The sequence below is a fragment of the Lissotriton vulgaris genome, chromosome 1_1 (assembly GCF_964263255.1).
Source record: "Lissotriton vulgaris chromosome 1_1, aLisVul1.2, whole genome shotgun sequence".
NCBI classification, from domain to species: domain Eukaryota; kingdom Metazoa; phylum Chordata; class Amphibia; order Caudata; family Salamandridae; genus Lissotriton; species Lissotriton vulgaris.
Genome location: NC_141685.1, coordinates 210,901,240 through 210,917,244, shown reverse-complemented (window position 1 = coordinate 210,917,244; position 16,005 = coordinate 210,901,240). Strand labels below are relative to the sequence as shown.

Here is a 16,005-nt window from a genome sequence, read left to right as displayed (position 1 = left end):
ACGACATGTGCCAGCGCAGATCATGCCTCGTCAGTCGCCGACTCTGCTGCATCCGGCGTTGAGTCGGCACCATAACTATGACAAGCTCCCCGACTGCGAGTCAGTCAGAGATCCCACAAGAAGCGGAGGCCCATGGAGACCCCCCAAGAACGGGAGGGGACCCAAGGAAGGCCTGCAAAGCTGTGGCCTTCCATTAGGGCCCGAGTCGCCCCCATACCTGGAAAGGGCGGTAAGTGGAGGGCGACTGTCGGGAGTGCACGTCCGGAATGTTCCGGGAACCAGTGCCCCTGACAACAGAAGAAAGTGAGGTTGAAGACCTCGGCGACAAGCGCCTCGACTTACCAAGTGGCATTTGACAGCAGAACCGGACAGTAGAGGGACCTGCCAGAGATGATGAGGCCGGGGGCGAGACGACTCCAACCAGGACAGCCATGCCGAGAGAAGCTTCATACGGCGCTCCCGCCAAGACTTCGGTTTCAGGTGTTGGCAGGAGTCGCAGTCTGCGGTGTCATGGTGCTTGCCCAGACACTGCTCACTCTGGATCCGCGTTGCACACAGAAAAGAAGGGAACTGATTTCAGCGCGCCGGGAGGGACTTATCTGACCTCGCTAACGTCGCGTATGTAGACGACGTCAGGGCGGGGTCGTGTGGCGCTGTCCCCCAGCGCGCAGAGGTGCTGCTGCAAAAAAAATCCGGATCCAGTCTGACGGCGGGAGATATTCTAAGTTAAGGAATCTGCGGCTAGATGTCTCTATCAGATTCTTTACTTAAGACCCCCTGGAATTATAATAGATCAGTGCAAAGCCAGGTAGTGATCGACATGTGCCACAGGGGGCAATTGCTGTCCCTGTGGAAGGAAATCAAAACGAGACAGAGCGAGGGACAAGGGCTAGAACAATAACACAGAGGAATAAATTGTTCAAAATCAAGTATTTATTCTGCAGTGTCACATAGTACAAAAAATACAAAACTCAAAATATAGCTGTTCAATGTATGGTCAATGGTCACATAACTGAGTTCAGTAAGCCAAGACATTTTGAGGTTGCCACCTTTTACCTTGTCTTCTAAGTTTTCTAGAAGCTCCCAAACATCTACTCCGTCCCTGCAACTCCTACAATCACTGAAAAGTCCAATCAGGCACACATGCACACCCCAGTACAGCTCCTGCAAGCAGTAACCAATCCACCCACAAGCACAAACAACAAAGCCTCACCACTCTATACAACTCCTTCAGGCAATGACCAACAAGCAGGTCTCAAGTCCATGTCACAAAGCTCATCTCCTACGTGTGTCAGAGAAGTTTTAACACAGATGATGACTGACTCAACCTCTATCGAGCAAACAGATGCAAGGGAGAAAGAAGGGAGTGTATCCTTCAAGTATATCCTACTATTTGGTCCTATCTAGAGATCGCTATAGGGGGATTACAATGCAATCCCAAGGTCTCTGTATGGGGATAAATCCTTGGGTTGAAAGTTAATTTTGTATTTACATCGAAGTTCTGGTCTTGTAGTGCTCTTCACTGCCTGCTTGCACAGTGAGTTTGTAAGTAAAGCAAGAACACAACAATTCAGAGCAGTCACACGCGCCACCCCTACATTCTCTTCTGCTGCATGTTACTTTTAGCGTTCTTGGGTGCTCTGCAGCTCAAAAGGACATTGATGCCTACACAAGGTTTCCTTGAACTTGAATGATCAGCACCAAACTAATTCAAATTGAGGTCCAATAAAGAAGTGCCTGGGAAGGCAGTTAATTTGGAATGATCAGGTTTTGATACTATCTGGCTTAGGACTAACTGTAGTATATCAAGTATCCACACTGACTCATGTGGTGAATATCTGAGGCATCCCCAGCACATACTTCTTCTAATCTTTACCTCTAACTTAAAATAATGCCCTATATGTGTTCCTCAAATAAAGGTACTTTTTCGTAACAGGAGATGCAACTGCTGGAACAAACAGCAAGGGTCTACAGAAGTGGAATGAGGTAAATAGTGAAGAGCCCTGTTCATATATAGGTTCTATCAGCTCACCTATATGTAAAATGACTTTCGATTCACATCTGGGCTGCGGTCATCAAGAGTATACAGATATTTTGATCAGTATCCAACTAGCAAGTAATTACCCACTGGATTACAATCTGGGTAGATGGTAAACAAACAGAATAAGAGTTGTGGATCTTGAAGCATCCATTCTGGACAAGGTCTTGAATAGTAGACACATTTTGCATTACACCAAAAGCAGATCACCATCTTCAAGAATCAAACTTTCATTTGAAAACATACTAAAAACTAAATTTAGTGGTGGGCAGCACATTCGGCAGATGGTGGTTATCCTGGTGGCACAAACTCCCCTGGACCCATCATTCAGAACACCAGTGTGTAGAGGTAAGTCTGTGACAATATACTGGAGGAGGCCGGGAGACTTAAAATAAAATCAGTGCCCTTAATATGCTGGGAACCACTGCCCAGCAGTCATGTGAAGGCGAATTTAGGGTAATTTAGGGTACAAATATGTGAGCACATCTGCTACAGAAAATTGGTAATACTAGGTTGTCTGCCAAAAACGTTCACTGACAACAGGATCTTACAATGGAAGAATCAGATATTCTGGTGGAGAAACGTTCCCCCAGATTGACTGTAAATTTTAAATATGCTGAATGGAATATCTGCTCATCAAACTCGAAACCAAGCACAAAGTCTTACCCTAAAATTTAGTGTCATATAGAGGAACCAAACAGAAGAGTAAGTAAACATTTACTTGTGGGTACAGGCTGTAGTTTCAAATATTCTACTGCTGATGTCTGATTAATGAGGATGGAAGGTAGAGGTGTATATCCAGCTTCTTGTGCACCCTGAGCTGGATTTTAGAGCGCACTAATAAGGTCATTTGTTTGTTTTCATACCCAGATCAAACTAAACAAAATCATCCTACACAAGATCGGGTAAGAGCCAGGACGTTTTGTTGCATGTAGTCCATTGTGATAAAAAATATAACCATTTCACAACACTTTTCTGCATTAGGGACTGTTATTTTCTGGCTAAACGAGATTTCTGATACAAAGCAACAGAGTTTCAAATTTATCAGTGGATGGTAAAAGGTAAAACAGCTTTATGGAAGTCAGTGAATACTTTCTATAATCATCACCACTGCCTGGACTTGCATCACAGAATATTCCTCTTGGTGTAGAATGGGCGATGGAGATACATACTTTAAGTGAAAAAAATTATACATCTTCTGTAATGTTACTGACATTTCCCAAAAACTGGTTCTTCAGCTCCCTCCCTTCTTCCTCTCTGCTTCGGGATGGTCATGTGGAGGGCAGTATGCGTAAGTTAGCTGTTTGGCGCCGATATATTTATCATGATTAAGGGTTTTGTAATCTTCACTTGTGAATCAGGACAACACTTAGATTAGGCATATATTAAATAGATAATACTGCATATTCTGTAACAAAAATAGCTCCCACTCTCTTTTCTGTGGAGGAATACAAGCCTGATGAGATAGGCATCGAGCATAAACCTAGACACACATGAATTAGATATAACATTCAATTAGTGTAGACATATGTAGTACATAATACAAGCCAACAAATACAGAGATGATCTCTTGGTGAGTTTGAATATGATCAGCCTTTAAAGTAATGAAAAACCAGCCGACGCATGTTTCGTCGCATTTGGAACAATCTTTCTGCGACTTTCTCAGGGCTGTATTCAACGGTATAAGATCGATGGGCTGCTGCTCAGCCGGTGATAATTCCGACCCGGCCGGGCCCGGGACAAACTGGTCAGCAAACTGGTACTAGACAAGCCATTCGGAGGATTCGTATTGTGTAGTCTAATATGCTTGTAAGCGCATGGCAATCTGAAAATAACCAATGATATTGATTGGGTGAACTGGAGAAAGTTTGTGGTAGAGCTGATACAAGTATGGTGGTTGGTCTCGGTGGGCGCCGTGGGGGAGACATTGAAGAAAGAGTCATGAAAATTAAAGACTGATCATATTCAAACTCACCAAGAGATCATCTCGGTATTTGTTGGCTTGTATTATGTACTACATATGTCTACACTAATTGACTGTTATATCTAATTTATGTGTGCCTAGGTTTATGCTCGAATCCTGTATTGTGAGGGTTTGTTTTCCCTCACTCAATTGGGGGTCTTATCCCCTCACCTAGTTGCACCATATATCGACATCTTTCCTTTAGAACTATTGCATCCACTATAAGCAGAGCGCCTCCCTGGTCACTAAAAAAACCTTTTTCTTGACTAGTATCTGATGAGATAGGCAAATGGCAATGCACTGAATTCATGGCTTTCTTTCTGGGTCAAAGTGGCAAACATCAGTGTTTCCTGTGGTACAAATATTCTCTTCTAGAATGAGATGACATTCTAAAGGAGTTAAAACCCCATATTGGTGGCACCTGTCAGGGCCTCAGCAGTTGTCCACCTGCCTTCTCGCTGCTTCGTGACATGAACTGCCTCAGTTTCTATTTCCTACTTTTCCCTCTTTGTCACTGATTGAACTAGATGACATATGTCCACATCAGTTCCTGTATTAAAGCCATGACTGTCTTTAACAGTCAGTTATTTTTCCCCACACCAGTGGAGCCAAGAGGGTGAGAGGCTGGCTTATGGCAAGCAAGGAAGTTAATGGATTTGGGCAACGAAGATGGTGGACAGAAACCTTAGCCCCAAGAGAAAACAAAAGGGTGTTTGGGAAAAGCATGGATGAGCTGTACTCACGCACGCTAGGGACCAAAAGAAGAAAATGGACTGAAGTAAGGAAGTCGGCATGCATGGTACGTTGGTGGGTGAAGGCATGGCCTTCAGTGCAGTCAGGAACCAAAATGATTAACTGTTGCTTCACAGGGAGAAGTTTAGCCTGCTTTTCCAAAACGGTTGTCGTAAGAACCCATAAATGTGGACTGAAAATGCAAGACCCCTGGTATTTAACTTGGTCTCATAAAAAGGGCTGAATCCAGTAAAAAAAATATTACGCCACTGACCCAACCGCCCGTTCTCCCTTAAAGAATAAATGTAAAGGTATATCCAGCTCCACAATAATTGGATTATTAGTCTCATGTACCAAGATGGTTTTACCCACAGCCTTAGTGACCCTGTTCTAATTTCTCTTTCACATGACCTGGGGATTCAAGCACCCTAGGGATTGGATGCAGGCATGCCACTGTTATACAAAACAACTCACTTAATGTCACTCTTCTAAGTCCACCTCATTTGGCAGGTGCCCGTCTGCTTCCGGTAGTTAAGAACAACACATTTATTAGATGATAGCACAGATGTAAACAAAAAGAAATCCAGTCAGAACGGTCTTGGATGTTGTATGGGCCAGATGCCAGGTTTTTGTGCTCTTTGAATTTTAGGGCACCTCCCTTGGAGGCAAGTTATAAAATCAAGGATAAACAGAAAAAAATATTCCAGTTCCTCCAGTGCCATGCTTTTGAATCCCACATAGGATTGGCATGGGCAGGAAAATATTAGGAGTCATAAAACTGGGCCACCAATGCAGAGTCCCTGCCCTTAGGATGTGGGGCTTTGCAGAGGTGTCGCGCCATGGACTATGGCAGGCAAACATTTGGATGAAACCGAGTTTGAAGCGTTTTCCGCTGGTTTGAAGAGTGAAAAGGATGTCCTGGCAGTTATCTATTGGTGTTTATAGCACCATAATCAGCCAATGTAGATGCGGTGGAAGTCGTTGGCTCCAAAAGCAGCGTTGCACTTGGGGCATTTGCGCTGGCGGGTGTCGTAGCGCGTCTTGACACACTCAAAGCAGAAGACATGGAAACACTTGGTCAGGACAGCATCCATCTTGCGCATGTTACAGCAAGGACAGGTTAGGCGGGCCTGTGAGGAAGACAAGGGTACGAGTGAGAAGACATGGAAGTAAAAATAGAAAGAGGAGCTAGAGAGAAGAGAACAGAATGCGGGAGAGAGGCATAACCATGAGGGAGGAGAATCAAAGCGACTGAGTGAGCTGGGATAGGTGGGGGAAAAATAAACAAAAAACATAACAGAGGCAAAATGAGGATTTGTGAAATGGGGTACAAGGCAGACAACATATTAAGAGGGACAGAGCGATGAGTGAGAAAGGGAGACAATATATGAGATACAAAACTGTGAGGGCAGAGAAGTGTGGGGAAACATGGGAGAGACTAGGGCAAAATGGGGAAAAAGACAGTAGAAAAGACAACTGTGATATGGGTAGAGGTAGAAAGAACAATGTTAAGAGTGTAATCAATGAACAGATCTTCCTCCATAAACCGTGACAATCTACCAAATAGCCTACTGTGACCATGGTCTCCAAGTGAATGGGCCACAGTAAGTAAAATTAGAATTAAATGGAACATGCCCATGTCTTCTGCTGCACAACCATGAGCTCCACGAAAATTGCTGCGCTGACTACTGCTGGCAATTTCAAATTAAAACAAAATAAACAACACATATAAAAATCTGATCAGTTTGAAGCTAACCGGTTGGACAGTAAGTTAGCAATAGGCTCTCTTTTCTCATTAGACCGTAAACATGGCAGCTTCCAGTGTGAGGGAGCCTCACTATCTCCATTACATTGTCTGCCATACAGTTGGTTAACTATCCTTCAGTGCACAACTCCAAGGTGAATATCTGGAGCTCGATATTTTCATGTCCACAATCAGAATGCGCTCCATGAACAAGATTTGTAAATGCCATGATTCAGCAATGATCCAAAGCAAAACAGTAATCAAGGGACACTTTTAACCTGATGCTCAGACCTGTGCATCTCACTCCTCAGCTGAGTCTCAGAATATGCGCATGCAAGTTCTACCCTGTATGTTATCACTTTCAATGACACTGTAGACTGATTCGGTTCTCTGGCATTGCTTTGCCCAATGTACAGGGACAGGCTCAGAGCTCCTGAGTTTTTATCAGGAAAGTGAACATCTGAACGGGTATAAAATTCATGGGGCCAAGACTGGAGGATGAAGAGAGCGAGAACACACAGGACAGAAATGAGTAAGGTGAAGATGATAATGAATGGAGGCTAGGTTACTTACACGTTACTACAATTCTCCAGCTTTGGTATCTTTCATAGATTTGCTGAGTATGATTCACAGGTTGACAATGGTGAATCTATCAAGGATCCAATGCTGGAGAAACAAGATAGACCAAAGGGTGGGGGTGCAGAGGAGTGGCTGCAAGAAGGTCCAAGAAAGAAAAGCAGACCATAATGTAATCGAAAGGGTAAGAGAAATGATTGAGAACAAGGTCAGGCGTGAGGGACATCAAGCGAAGTTTGTGTGAGAGAAGATCAGAGAGGTACAAGGAAGAATGCAAAATGAGAACGAAGGAAGTGAGAGTAAAATAAATAAGTGGAGAGGATAAAGGGCAATAATGTAGAGAGGGCTCATCAATGGCAGCACGCTGAGAAAATAAGTGAGGGAAACATACGTGGTACAATGAATTAAAGAAGATAGCAAAGAAGACAACAGTACAGAGACAGGCATGAGTGAAAGCTAGTCAAGTACAGAACAGCAAGAGCTAAAACACAGACAGAGAAGAGGGGAAAGAGTGAAAAAAGGAGAGAGAGAATATCAAACAGGCACCAGTAAAAACCAAGAGACACTTTGGGGTCTGAGAGAAGGGGGGGCGAGTTAAAGAAGGCAGAGTAGAAAAGGTCTACAAGAGGCCTCCAGGATTGGGAGAGAAGCCACAATGAAACAAGAGGGATTGGAATGAATTCAAGTGGATACGAACATAAAGGCAGCCAAAGAGGCGGACTATCACTAAAATATAGACCAGGCTAGAAAGGGAGCAGAGACAGGAACCGAAGTTGCACTGAAAAGACTGCACAGTCTGTGGCGTGCCTAGTTCTAAAAAGGCAATATGTATCAAAGGGCCCTTATAATCACCTTGTATTCTTTGATCTCCTCCATCAAAATCTCGTCACATTTTGGTCCTGTATCTGGCTTCTTGGTGGTCTCAAGCTTTCGCCGTAGACGCGAGATATCCTCCTGCAAGAGAAGTGCACAGTTACAGCGGAAACCGCAGGGAATAGGGGTGATGCATGGTAGGAGTGGTGACGGGGTCCTGAATTCAACACTCTGGTTCATTACATGCGGGATGAGGGAGGAAAGATCAAGCATATCAGGGATCAAAGAGTTGGAAAGAAGGGGGAAGACAGAAGCACAAGTGAGGAATTAAATAAGATACTTAATGAAGTTTGTGGGAACCAATTGTACTACACCCATAATCCCAAGAGGGTTGACAACAGTGCACAAAAGCAACAAATGGAATGAGGGAGAGACCTGCAGCAGCTTTACAAAGATGTGCCCAACTGTGGTCCCCATTTACCTGAAAGAGTGAAGGAAAAGCAAGCAAGGAGAACTAAAGATGTCCGTTCACAAACCTGCGCACGCTTGTAGTTGAAGGTGTCTTTCTCCTTTGAGACACTGTTTTCAACTATCTCCTCGCGGATACTGCGAAGTTTCTTCTGTAGGGTTTCCAACTGAGCCTTCAGCTCATCTGCCTGCTGGTTGGCCTCCATCGCCTAATGGGCACAAAGGAAAGAGAATGGGTGAAGAGCGTAAACAGGAGAATGCAGAAATAAAGCAGACTGGCAAGGGGCAGAGAAAGCAAATGGGTCAAAGCAGAGAAGTCTGAAAAATGTGAGGGTTCAAGACAGGAAAAAGTGAAAGATGGGATGCGAAAGGGAGATACAGAAAACGAGAGAGTAGTGAATATGAGTTAAGAAAGAGAACAGGAAGAAGGGAATTACAAATACGCATTGGCATAGCCATTAGGTCTTGCTTTTTGGATCTATTGGCATTGCAATACAGTAGACATCAAGCAGCTGCCATTTTGTTTTGTTTTTAATAATCGGTGCAAGGTGGCAGTTGCCGCTACTTGGGGTAGTAAACAAGAAAAAAACAAGCACTGGCAAAGCCAATAGGGCTTGCCTATTTGCTTTGGCAATGTGTTCTGGCCATGCTATACACCAGTGTGGCTGACTGTTGGCTAAAAGTTTGTGGTGTGGAGTGTCCTAGAGTGGTTGGGGGCTGGGGAGTAGAGTGTCGTAGACTGAATTTGTTGGAGAAGAGTGCCGTAGAGTGGAATAGGGGAATAGAGTGTCAGAGTTGAGTAGAGAAGAGTAAAGTTCAGTGGGTCTGAGCAGAGAGTGTTGTAGAGTGCAGTGGGTTGGAATACTATGGAATGGGTTGCAGTGGAGTGAGTTAGTGGGGTAGATTGGACTGGAGTAGATTGGGGGGCATTGGATTGGGGTAGAGTGTGTCGGAATGAGTCGTTTGGATTGGAGTGAGTGGACTGCAGTAGCGTAACAAAATGTGAGTGGGCCTCCCTGCAGGAGATGCTGGAGGGGCTCCTCAAAATCACATCAGTAGGGGCTTTCCTCCAGTATGTGTAGGACTGGGGGCCCGCACCGCAGGGAATGGGGGGGGGCTTTGTTACGTCCCTGGTGGACTGGATGGGGTGGATTAGATTAGAGTGGGGTGGATTGGGGAGGGGTGGGTGGGTCTGGGTTGGGGTGGGAAGGGATGGACTGGAGGGGGTGGAATGGAGTGGGTGGAATGGAGTGGGGTGGATTGGGATGCAGTGGGTGGACTCTATTGTATTCAGGTGAGGTGAACTGGAGTGGGGTGGATTGAATTGATGTGGATTGAATTGTGATGGGGTGGACTGGAGTGGGGTAGATTGGATTGTTGTGGGGTTGAATGGATTGGATTGAATTGGGGTGTGGTGAGGTGGATTGGCATGGAGTGGGTTGTGGTGGATTGGGTTGGGGTGAGGTGGACTAGACTGAGGTCCAATGGGTGTTCTGGATTGGAGTGCAGGGAGATGGACTGGAGTGGGGTGAAATGGAGTGGGGTGGCTTTCTTCCACTGCCACGGCTCTATCATGCTCAGCAAGCAGGGTCTGTAAATGAGCCTGTGTAGGTTTAGACCCCATGGCAACATTCCATGCTGTGCAGAGGCCCTTAAGTGGGGTCAGCTAATTTGTAGGGACCCAGTTTAAGCGCCTTGCACCTGATCAGTTGGGACATTTTCAGTAAATTAGCCAGACTGTACTCTTCCAGGGCAAACTATCTAGGATACTTTTAAAATTCTAATACAATTGGCCTGGGGAATTAAACAAGGCCCTAACAGTTCAAGTTTAGAAATTTGGAAAAATCGACAAAAATTAAGAAAAAACATTTTAACTGATGTGAATTGTGTATTTACTTCATGGAGTCACCTAGTGACCAAGTGGTATCAGCAAATGCAAATGTATCCCACAGCAGAACCACCAACTTAGGAATCTGGCTCTTTATATGGTGGACCTAAACGAGGTACACTGTAAAGACTCCAGGCAAACTTTATTTTTTTTAAAAAGCCCAAAATGTTAACACTAAAGAGGGTCCTGGGAACAAGGGGGCACAGCCGGTTCATCAGCAGCCGGGCTGGAGCGCTCGTGTGCAGAGTAGCAAAGGTTGGCTAGGTTCTATGCATCCTAGGGTCTTGCGATCATCTGTCTCGCCCATTGAGTGTGCAAAGGTCAGGACTGCCAGGCCACTCTGGAAGTGGTTCTGTGAGGAGCCAATGTCCCTCAATGGCTACCCAGTGTTGGTGCTGTCAGAGTCCCAACTGGACTTAAACTGGCCTTGGCTGCTGCAGGGGACCGGGTATTGGCCCTGTGTGACTCCGGTTGGTTCTGGTGTCCTTTCACTCGTTGAGGCGAACAGATCTGACCTATAGGAGAACAGGTACCTCTTTCTGGGAGGGTGCTATGTCAGGCTGGCCTGGCGGCTTCAACTCAGTGAACTGGACTTTGCTTCTTCGGTGCCTGCGTACTGCAGGGGGGTAGCTCCTCCACTCCAAGGGAAACTGCTGCAAATTTGGCGGGGCTGGCAGTCTACCAGGGTTCTTTCTGCAGGACGAGTCATGATTGTCAATAATGGTGCAGGTAGACAGGGTTTCGCGCTCAAGTCCACTGCAGTCTTCAGTTCTCATTGTCTCTCAGCTCCTCTTTGTCCTCTTCGTCTGGATCAGTCGTATCGGATTTCTAGGCATCAGGGGTGCTTCCTATATACTCAATTTTGGGGTTTTAAGGGAAGTGACAGGCAGTAGCCAATGGGCTACTTACCTTTAGCGTGTCAACACTCTCTATATGACCACTTCATGTTGTCATTACCCTGACCCAGAGAGGCTAAATCTACTAAAACCAAGATGGTAAAATTCCAAATATTGTGTTCACATCAAGCAGCCCACCTTAGGGGTGGAACTAGCCTGATGGAGGAACACTCTAATTTTCCCACCTGTCCTAGTTTCAAATAGTCCCGGGGCAGGGGGTGGCATTTCCCCTGTCTCTGGAAGCCTTGGGTCGCATATTTAAGGCGCAAGAGGCCTTTGAAGACTCCTGCCTTGATATGCTGATCAATTAGCCATATTGCTTGGAGGAGGTGACAACACCTCCATCCAGAGAAGTGCAAATGCTACTTACCAGTATGCATCTGTTCTTGGCATGTAGGGCTGCTGACATTCATATCTGTGCATAGACCGCCACCTAGTGTTGGGTCCGGATGATTGCACATTGTTGTCCTGGAAGAGTCTTCGAAGTATCACGAGATAGGTGGCTCCTCCCCTGGACTACAGTGCGCATGGGCATCGCCTCCATCCCCAGATTGTTTTTAGCCATTGGCAGAGATGGAGTGAAGAAAGTGAGTGATGACCATGCTATGAGCATATGTGTTTGTATGAATAAATACTGCAGCTGCTACAGGCGCCGGGGAGGAGGGCGGGCGATATGAATGTCAGCAGCCCTACATGCCAAGAACAGATGCATACTGGTAAGTAGCATTTGCAGTTCGAGGCATGTGGGCTGCTGAATTCATATCTGTGCATAGAATACATAGCAGTCCCTCCATTAACGGCGGCCGCCCGTGCCAGCTGCAGCAGTCTGAAAAAGCGTTTTTAGAACAGCCTGACCAACAGCTGCCTGCTGTTTGGAATGCACGTCTACACAGTAGTGCTTAGTGAAAGTATGTGTGGTAGACCATGTGGCTGCTCTACAGATATCTTCTAAGGGAATGTTACCTAGGAAAGCCATAGAGGCCCCTAACTTCCTAGTGGAGTGGGCCCTCGGTGGGATAGTGAGAGTGCGCTTAGCTTTAGCGTAGCAGATCTGAATGCACTTTACTATCCATCTAGCAATCCCTGCCTTGGAGATAGTGTTTCCCTTGTGTTGTGTGGCAAAAGCAACAAAAAGCTGTTTGGTTTTGCGGAAATCTTTAGTCCTGTCCACATAGTACATCAAGGCCCTTTTCACATCAAGGGTGTGGAGCATGCGCTCCGCCAGCGTCTCTGGGTTTTGGAAAAACACCGGCAATTCAATTGTTTGGTTTATGTGGAATTGTGAGACCACTTTGGGTAAGAATTTAGGGTTAGTGCGGAGCACCACCCTGTTAGCATGTACTTGGAAAAATGGTTCTTGGATGGTGAGTGCCTGCAACTCACTAACCCTCCGTAGCGATGTAATTGCTACTAAGAAAGCCACCTTCCAAGTCAGAAACTGAAGCTCACAAGAGTGCAGTGGCTCAAAAGGAGGACCCATTAGCCTTGTAAGAACCACGTTGAGGTTCCATTCCGGAGCTGGTGGAGTCCTTGGTGGAATGACCCTTTTGAGTCCTTCCAGAAAGGCCTTGATAGCAGGGACCTTAAAGAGTGACAGGTGCTGCCTATTCAGGAGGTATGCTGCCATAGCAGACAGGTGAATGCGGATGGAAGAGTACGCTAGATTACATCGATACAGGTGAAAAAGGTAACAGATGATGTTTTGAATGGAAGCATCTAGCGGGTCAATGTCGTGGTTCACACAGTAGATGACAAACCTCTTCCATTTAGCCGCATAACAAGCTCTAGTAGTGGGCTTCCTTGCCTCCCGAATGATGTCCATGCAATCGGGAGGGAGATTGAGGTAGCCAAACTCTAGGACTTCAGGAGCCAGATCGCCAGGTTGAGCTGTTGCGGATCTGGGTGCTGAATGTCGCCATGGCTCTGCGTCAGAAGGCTGGGAGTGAGATGAAGCCTTTGATGCGGTACCACAGAGAGTTCCAGAAACGTGGTGTACCACGGTTGGCGAGCCCACGTTGGAGCAACCAGGATGAGCGTCATCGAGTGTTGCCTGAGCTTGCGTGCCACCAGCGGTATCAGAGGTGCTGGGGGAAAAGCGTACACAAATCTGCCTGACCAGTTCATCCACATCGCATTGCCCTGTGATTGGGGGTGTGGGAACCTGGCGGCGAAGCTTTGGCATTTTGCGTTCTCCTTTGTGGCGAATAGGTCTATCTCTGGATGACCCCACATTTGGAAGTACGGTTGGAGTACCGATGGATGTATCTCCCACTCGTGCATTTGATGGCTGTGCCTGCTGAGGAGGTCCGCCATCTGATTGTCCTTGCCCGGGAGGTGCTCTGCCATGAGGAAGATGTTCCTCTGAATGGCCCACTTCCACATGCTCTGAGCCAGATGAGACAGCTGTGGAGTGTGTGTGCCCCCCTGTTTCTGGATGTAGTACATGGCCGTCATGTTGTCCGTCCGGATCAACACAACCTTGTTGCACAGATGTACTTTGAACGCCTTTAAGGCCATGAAGATTGCCATCAGTTCCAACACATTGATGTGCATCTTCCTCTGCTGTAGTGTCCATAGTCCCTGCACAGTGTAATGGAGTACATGCGCTCCCCATCCCTGGAGAGAGGCGTCCGTCGTCAGGATAATCTGTGGGACAGGCTCTTGGAATGGTCGGCCTTTGCAAAGGTTTTGTGGATTCCACCAATGCAGAGAGTTGTATGCCCGACCGCTCACCAACACTAGGTCTGTCAGTTGCCCATGAGCCTGAGTCCACTGACGTGCTAGGCACTCCTGAAGCGGACGCATATGTAGTCTCGCGTGCGGGACAACGGAGATGCAGGAGGCCATCATGCCTATCAACTGCATGAACACCTTCGCTGGAAGCGAGTGTTGGGGTCTGAACCGTTGGATCAGCGCCTGGATACTGGCGATTCTCACTGAATTTGGCTGCGCAGTGGCCGCCAGAGTGTTGATCGTTGCGCCCAGATACTGTCGCACGTGGGCGGGCTGGAGATGGGACTTGGGGTAGTTCAGTGAGAAACCCAGATCGTGCAGGAGATGAATGGTGCGTGACACATGGTCTACGCACTGCTGTTCCGTCCTTGCCTGAATGAGCCAGTCGTCCAGGTAAGGAAAGACGTGGACGTTTTGGCGACGGAGATGCGCCGCCACAGTAGCTAGGCACTTCGTAAATACCCTTGGTGCCGTGGTGACACCGAACGGCAGGACCTTGAACTGGTAATGCTGGTCTAAGAGCGTGAATCTGAGATACTTCCTGTGGGAAGGATGCAGGGGGATATGAAAATAGGCATCTTTCAGATCCAGTGTAGCCAGAAAATCCCCCTGCTGGAGCAGGGGAAGCACTTGCTGCAACGTGAGCATATGGAAGTGCTCCGAGAGTATGTACCAGTTTAGGGGCCTGAGGTCCAGGATAGGTCTGAGGGATCCGTCCTTCTTGGGAATTAGGAAATAGAGGGAGTAAACCCCTGTTCCCCGCTCTCGCAATGGAACGAGCTCTATTGCCCCTTTTTGCAGCATAACTAGAACTTCCTGCTGCAACAAGGTCAAATGCTCGCCTGACATAGGACGGCTTTTTGGGGGTATGTCTGGTGGAATGGAAGTAAGCTCTAGACAGTACCCGTACTGGATAAGGGACCTCACCCACCTGTCCGTGGTGATGTTCTTCCACGCCGGCAGGAACTGCTGAAGTCTCCCCCCAACCGGTGTTGCATGGTCGGGGGGCAGTGACAAGACGTCACTGCTTGTTGGTGGTGGTGGACCTGGAGCCATTGTTTCCACGTCCCCTGCCTTTGGTATTATTGCCTCTGTAACCACCTCTACCCTTGTTGTTATACGAGGGCTGGGTGTTACCTTTGTAGTATTGTGCGGACTGGGATGCCTGTCCCCGGGAGGTGCCTTTTGAATTTGAACGGCGAAAGGAACCACCCCGAAACTGCTGACTTTGCAAAGCCCCCATCGACTTTGCAGTTTCGGTATCCTTTTTCATTTTTTCTAGTGAGGCATCCACCTCAGGGCCAAACAGATGGTCAGGATTCACTGTTTGACCTAAAATAGTGGTTTGGATGTCGGGCTTGAACCCCGAAATACGAAGCCAGGCATGACGTCTAAGTAACACACTTGTATTGATGGCTCTAGAGGCTGTATCTGCCACGTCTAGAGCACATTTGATGGATGCATTTGTAATGAGTTTACCCTCCTGAATGAGCATCTCTCCTGCCTCCTTGTATTGGTCAGGCAAGTGTTGCAGAATGGCCTCTAATGTGTCATAATGGGCCCTATCATAACGTGCAAGCAGGGCTTGGGTGTTAGATATTCTCCAGATGTTAGCTGCCTGTGCAGCAATGCGTTTGCCCGAGGCCTCAAAGATCTTGGACTCTTTGTCGGGGGGAGGAGCGTCACCAGTAGTTTGAGAATTCGCCCTTTACCGAGCGTTGGAAACAACCAAGGAGTCCAATGGAAAGTGTCCCTTGATATAAGTGGGATCCGTGGGTGCCGCTTTATATTTCCTGTCGATGCGAGGGTTGACCACCCGCGCCCGGGTGGGCTCTTTGAAAACCTCCGGTGCATGTTTAAGCACCCCTTTAAGCATCGGTAGCGTTTTGACCTGCTTTTCGGCTACCGAGAAGGTGTCGAATAAGAAGTCCGCATCCACGGGGTCTGAGTGCAGCTCGACGTCGTGGTTCGCCGCAGCTCTCTCTATCAAAGCATTGAAGGCCGCCGAGTCCTCTGTCGGGGACGTCTTGGCGGTGAAAAGTTGAGTGACCTGACCCGACTGCGGGTCATCTGTGTCGCCTCCTGCGGCCCAAGGCACATGCTCCTCCTCCGGATCCGAGTACGCAGGATAGTTGTACTCGGCATCTTCCTCGT

General features: G+C 47.3%; 1 protein-coding gene across 2 annotated transcripts in view; it reads right to left on the bottom strand.

Annotated features, from left to right (window-relative positions):
- Positions 1-911: 911 nt before the first annotated feature.
- Positions 912-16,005, bottom strand: part of RNF20 (ring finger protein 20) — a 196,266-nt gene continuing 181,172 nt past the window's right edge. For both annotated transcript variants that reach the window (XM_086952191.1, XM_086952192.1), the window contains exons 18-20: positions 8,403-8,543; positions 7,906-8,007; positions 912-5,863 (exon numbers count right to left, since the gene is read on the bottom strand). In XM_086952191.1, coding sequence (XP_086808317.1) covers positions 5,687-5,863; positions 7,906-8,007; positions 8,403-8,543 — 420 coding nt within the window. In that variant the 3' untranslated portion in view covers positions 912-5,686. The remainder of the gene's footprint in view (positions 5,864-7,905; positions 8,008-8,402; positions 8,544-16,005) is intronic.